The sequence below is a fragment of the Suricata suricatta genome, chromosome X (genome assembly GCF_006229205.1).
Source record: "Suricata suricatta isolate VVHF042 chromosome X, meerkat_22Aug2017_6uvM2_HiC, whole genome shotgun sequence".
NCBI lineage: Eukaryota > Metazoa > Chordata > Mammalia > Carnivora > Herpestidae > Suricata > Suricata suricatta.
Window position 1 is genome coordinate 46,601,113 of NC_043717.1, and position 6,550 is coordinate 46,607,662.

At 44.1% G+C, this 6,550-nt stretch overlaps 1 protein-coding gene across 1 annotated transcript; it reads right to left on the reverse strand.

Annotated features, from left to right (window-relative positions):
- Positions 1–2,795: 2,795 nt before the first annotated feature.
- Positions 2,796–5,329, reverse strand: ASB12 (ankyrin repeat and SOCS box containing 12). Its single transcript, XM_029929414.1, is given in 4 exon segments — positions 2,796–2,929; positions 3,359–3,919; positions 3,922–4,201; positions 5,312–5,329. Coding segments are annotated over 4 exon segments (993 nt in total).
- Between the last annotated feature and the right edge of the window lie 1,221 nt (positions 5,330–6,550).

Genomic DNA, 6,550 nt, shown 5'->3' on the forward strand with positions numbered 1-6,550 from the left:
CTTTGAGGGCCACCTTTCTGAATAAAACAAAATAATTTTCTCATTGCAAGAGAGAACACAGACTTATCAATGACAAGTGCATAACTGAGCCACCCCCAGGTTCATGGCAATGCTAAAAAGAGAGGAAAAGAGAGAAAGAAGGAAGTAGGGATGGAGGGAAAAAAAGGGAGTTCAGGTGACAGGGATGGAGGGAGAGAAGGAGGGAGGGACGTGGCCTGGGTCACTTGAAAAAATTAAGATATGGCTTCCTGAAACTGATGGTTGTTGTCAGGGGAAGTGGGAGTATGGTGATGTTAAGGAGACTGGATTATCATATGGGACCAATGCCAACAAGAAACTAAAGGCCAAAAGGGAGATTTCACTCCAGAAACAGAGATATCACATCTGCCTCTTCCTCTTCCTCAGGGCTCCTAGGGAAAGTTGCCTAGGAAAATTCATCATCAGAATTTTAGATGACTCATTCCAACCCCTAGTATATTATCCAAATGGGAATGGTTAGGCCTGGGGAAGGGAAGAAACTAAGGCACCACATCTCGAAATTGTCTCTGTTCACCAGCAATACAGGAAGCTGGAAAAATAGAAGCTAAAAGTATTCTGGAGAGATGGGTAATATGGACACTGAATTTTGGCAGGTTCTCAGTTTGCTCATAGAAGAAATGGGGCTGAGATTTCCAGCCCTTCTTTTCTGCCTAGAATTTGCTAGGTTCTTACATCCTTCTTAAATGAAATTCCTTTGAAAAGCCCAGAGTATCTACATGCTTTCATGTAGCCAGAGAATCTATGTTCCAGATGACACAGGGGAGGCCACCCTGGCCAGACCACATTTGAAGGGTGTACTTTCCGAGGGAGCCTATAGCAGACAGATAGAGCTGCTGAAGTTGACTCTTAATCCCCAAGGCCCTTAAAGAGATAGGGGTAGAGCCAGGAATGGGGTCCTGGACAAATCATTCCTCAGGAGCCTAGATTGAAAGAAACGTACTAGAGAGCTAGAGCCAACCGCCCTGAAGGAGAACAGGCCTGTGGCCAAATCCTTCTGTTCTACTTCTTAGAAATAAGCAGTTATGTTATTCTCCAAAACAAGAATGAAAGTCTGGAATCTGAGTAGGGCAGGACCATGGAGATAGATGACTTTTTTTTTTTTTTTTGCCTTCCTAAAGTCTCTCAGGCACTAGGAGCTAAGGAGAGTAAGGAAGTAAAGAGGGGAGAGACGAGTCAGCTGAAGGTCTTATTCCCCGCCTCCTTTTCCACATAATAGGAGATCATGATATAGAGGAACTGTCAAGACAGCTCCCAGGAAAAGTTCTAAATATCTAAAGATTACCTGGGCTCTCCTCCTCAACTCCTTCATCTTGTGTCTCTTTTACTATTTGTCCACATCCCCACCCACAGTTGTGCAGGAGAAATACAAGAAGGTACTGTGTAAGATTTTATTAAAAGAAAGGTGATCATATCTGAATTTGGGTGTTTATCTGTGCTGGTCCAACGCATGTTTGCCTCCTTATCCTACTCTCCTCCATATCATAGAGGGTGCAGGATGCATTTCCCAGCCTCCCTGATCAATCATCTGGCTGGGTTCAACCAATGAAAGCACTGGTGAATTTTTTTAAAATGAAGAAACCATGATACTTAGTCTCTGCCTTTTGTGCCTCTGATGGTGTCTCTGATGTGTTTCTTTTGTGTCTCCCACTGTCAATATACTTCTAGTTCTGTTGTGTGGTACCAGCTCCTGGATCAGATTACACCACTGTCTCACTACCCTTCCATTATTCACCTTCCCCTGCTCTGCCTTATGCAGCAAGAAGTCTGTCCCTTGTTTCCTGGGCTCTCATATTAGTTGACTTCTAATTTCCCCCAATGAGAGAGAGACATGGGAGACAGACTGAAGGGCACCAGTAAGGAAAAGGAAAGGATGTTTCTTCTTTTCTTCTCATTTGAATACTGTCTCCCTTTTAGCACCCCCTCGACAAGCCTGTGATTCCATTTCCATCAAGTGACCCTTGTCCTTGAACTCTGGTCATACTTCCTCCCTCACTCCTCTAGCCTAGGGGTGGTGTTGGCATCCTGATGTCATTAATCTCTAGGTTACCTTCCTCTCCTGATTGGTATCTCAACCTATCATCTATGCAATCATTTTTTGCATTAAATTCTCTGCCATAAACATTTGGTAGTTTGATTTCCCAATTACATCTTGAATATAAACTGGATTAAGGGGAATGCAGTCTGTGATTCAAGGTTAGTTAATGGGAAGATCCTTAGTTACTTGACTCAGTAATAGGAGGTTGGGTGACAGCCCCAGAGAGAGTGTCTTGTAGCAGACAGAAAAGTGAAGGGAGGTACAAGGCTGAGCCAACTGATGCTACCGTTCCAATCAACCACTTGAATTATTTGACCTTGCTTCTAAGGACAACACAGCACTAAATTTTCTTGGGGATCTTGGAGGAGGTGTGAGACATTGGATTACCTTTTTCCCTCCATCAGTAGGTAGAACTCCTATGCCTGTCAAATGACAGATAATTACTATCCTTCCCCTTGGGCAACCAGATCCCTTCTCTCAGTAAACCCCCCATCACCCCCTACACATAGCAGACATAACATCCACCAGGATTTATTTTGATGAAGATTTTATTGTGGGGGATAATATAGGAGAGCAGCCACCAGGATTTATTTTGGTGAGTATCTTACTGTGGAGGATATGGAGCATCTCCAGGTGAATGGGTGGAGCTGTAGTGCCCTTAACTCCCTGGATCCCCAGGTGGTTTTTCTAGGCATTGTGGGTTTCTGTTAAGGCTGAAAGATTACACTTGGTGTTTGAGGTAGCTAATCAACACAGAGGGAATATCCAGCTCGTCAATGGCTTGTGGTTGGCTGGCCTGGTGCAGGGCTCTGTGGATGACTAAATGGGACTGTGACAGTAGTGACTGTGGAGTGGCTACAGCAAGGAGAAACAGGTCATAAGAAGCAGTTCTCAGTGTTATTCTCCAACCCAAGCCTGCATCCACCCTGTCCTGGATCCTGCAGCCCTAATTGCTTTCTCCCTTCTAAGAAATCTACCTCCATCAGTCTGTCCTCAATGCATAGTACCAGTAGGAACACACTGAAGCTTACATATGGCATGCTCAAGGCCACAAAACAGTCATTGGCAGGGCCAAAACCAGAAATTCTACTAGCGATATCCTTTACCTATCTTAGTGATCCTTTCTCTAATAGTGAATCTGTAATTTCTCCACTGGGGTCCCAGGAGAGGGAGAAGATGGTATCTTCTTCAAATCATCCCAGAAGGATTGGTCTGGGGGGGTTATTTGTGGCCCTTGGACTTCCAAGCCAGAAGGTCTATACAGCTAAGTTGCTTGACACTTACCTCGGGCCTGTAGCAACAATGCAGTGCCTTTATCATCTTGCAAGTTCACATACAGGGAGAGAGATGGAAGGTATATGTTAGCACCAAAATCAATTAATAGCTGGATGTACTCTGGCTCACAATTATGGTGGAGGTAGATTTCAAGAAGGATGTGGGGCCATGGGACATGAGCCAACAGGTGCTGGTCAGTACAGTTGTAGTTGGGGTCTGCCCCACGGAGCAAAAGTGGGCAGAAACAGTCAAGGTGTGCATAGACTACTGCCAAATAGAGGGGGCCAGAACACGAAGCTATGTTTGATGTTCAGACTGGTAGTTTAGCCTTGACATTGGCCTCTGCACCATGGCCCAAGAGTTCCTGAAGGATGACAGCAGCACCATCACGGGCAGCTGTGAGCACAAGAGAACAGATGTGGATACTACCACCAGGACAGGAACCAGCTTCCAAAAGCACATGAACACAGTCCAGATGACCATGACTGACAGCAGTAAAAAGTGGTGTCTATGCCTTGAAATACAAGCTGTCAACATCAGCACCATGTGCCAGGAGGGCCTGCAAACAATGAGGTGGCCATAAGAAGCAGCCAAGCACAAGGGTATCTCAGGAACACCTCAGCTACTTCTGTTGATGAAACGTTTGTAACATTCCTGGCACAAAAGCTGGTCCAAAGTACAGGAGTCATTGTCATACACTGTTTGATTCAGAGCCTGCTTCTCCCCCATGTCAGTATCCTCCTTCTCCCTGTCGGGCTGCAGGAGGGAGAAAATCTTGGTGATGTCCATGAGGTTCATCTCGATTGATTGGAGCAGAACTATTCTCATTATGAGCATGTGGATATGCAATATCTGTGGGTGACAAATATTGTAGAAAGAATGAGAGCTCACACCAAAAACCTGGATGTCAAAACTTACCCCCCCCCAACCCTCCACCATCAGTCTCTTCACTCATGTGTCCCCTGCTTATAATTTCTACTCCATCTTAGTTTAGGGCCCATAGATGGCTTCCCAAAAAGATAAGGCCATTTCACAGCATGGTGCCTTTGCATATGCTGCCTCTGCCTGACCTTCAAACTACCACTTCTGGGAAGCCTTCCCTAATCTCCTCCTCCCCTTGCTCAGGGATTCCAAAGGATCACATTAGACTTTAGGTATGAACTTTCACAATACATTTGCAAATATCTATGCTTCAGTGTGTAAACTCGAGGGTAAGGAACCCTGTATCCATCTTGTATTCCTCCATTTCCAGTAGGGTCATTACTAGGTATTTGATATAGGCATCTTACTTCAGAAAGTGTGAACTAATGACATGGCTCTAGTCTGGCAGTTGCTAGGCCAACAGAATGTTTTTTTTTTTGTGGTGTCAAGTTGTCATCTCAGAGCATTCTGACATCAGTCTAATGGGGCAAGCCCTCAATTCCACCTGTCAGACTTTTAGATGAAGTTCAACCTCCTCATAGTCCTGCATATGTGACCTCCACTCAGACTCAGGCCCCATGCTTCAGGCTTAAACAGGAAATAGATGTTGAATTAAATTTACTAATTAAAAAAGGAGATTTAATTACAAAATAACAGATTTCAAGTAAAATGAAGTCAAAGAGACGGCAGAAAATAGTCATTTCCAGGGCAAGTCCTCCTCTTTGGTGGATAACTGGTTTATCCCCTAGGATTACTTCAGTACAGAAATCACTTTGATTCCAAGTACCTCCTTGAAACCTATGGACTCCCATCCCTTTGGGTCAAACCTTTTCCTTTCCCCCTGCCACACCCAGTTTAGAGCCTTGCCTCAACCCCCAACTCTTCTCTCAGGCCTTACAAAATCACCTATGGTCCAGTAACTGAATCAGTTAATCAACCATTATCTCCAGGCCTTACAAAATCACCTATGGTCCAGTAACTGACTTAACGCCTTGACCTTACTTGTCTTGTTCCTAGTGCTCCAAAGCCAAAGTCACTCACCTCAGTTTGTAATGTCATCAGGGTAAGCTGGTAGGTTTTTCAGAGTTCAAGTCTTCCTTCTTTCCCATACCCTGCAGCCATGGTCTAAGAGCAATATACCTCCTTTTATTCACTGTATACCTCCATCCCTCTTTGTTAGCCTGGGACCTCAGGTACATACCTCAGAAAAAAATTGTGAGGTGGGCGGGTGGGTGGGATCTCCCTCAACTTTAGGCCCTTCCTCATCCACTAACATCAACTCCATATATGGTATTACTGTTTATTAATTTGAGGTGTGCAATAATAAGTAGAGGGTTTTAGAAGTCAGGTAGACCTACGTTTGCAACTCAGCATCCCCAGTTCCTAGCTGAGAAGACTTAGACAAGTCTTTTCTATTCTTCAGGACTCAGTTTCCTCATCTATAAGACAGAAATGACAGTCTCTGCCTTATGGAGCTACAATATAGTAGGTCTTTAAAGGTGAGCTTCCTCATTTTGCCCCTTTGACCTCCTCACTAGTTCCTTCTATGGTTCTTTGTCTTACTCTAGCCACCTTTCTCTTCATCTCTTTCTTTTTCACCAAACATACCAAAGAGTTGTCTACCTTCTACTTCTCTACCTCTCATTCATTTCTTCAACCACTGTAATCTGGCTCTATCCTTCCTCAACCACACAATAAAATAGTTCTTTAAAAAGTCATCCTTGTGGTTAAATTTGCTGGTTCCTTCTCTTCTCTTTCCTTCTGTGATCTTTCTGGTATTTCTCTCCCCACTGACCACTTTCTCCAACATACCCCTCCACTGGCTTCGTGACCAGCACACTATCCTGATTTTTCTCCTCTATGTTCTACCATGAAATAGTTATGCTACAGTTTCTTCTCTCCTTGATCTTCTTCTCTCCAATCCCAGAGATGTAGCTCTCACCTTAATTCTAATTATTTCAAGTTTATCACTCAAAGCCCCCTAGCTAGTTCTCTTTTCAGCAAAAAGTATGTATTCACTGAATTTCTATAAGTCCTTCAAAGTCAGCAGTATCACACTACCACTATCATCACCACCATCACCAAACTTAATCCATATCTGTTTCTCACTATCTACCTGGTAAACCAAGCCAAAAACCTAAGGCTCAGTCTTTAGCTCATTGTCCCACTTTATTCAATTGCTCAAGTCCTATCGCTTTTATTTCCTAGAGACCTCTACAGGCCACCTCCCTCAGACTCATCCCCATTTCCAGGGCTTTATCTAAGCCCTGTCTCAGGTAA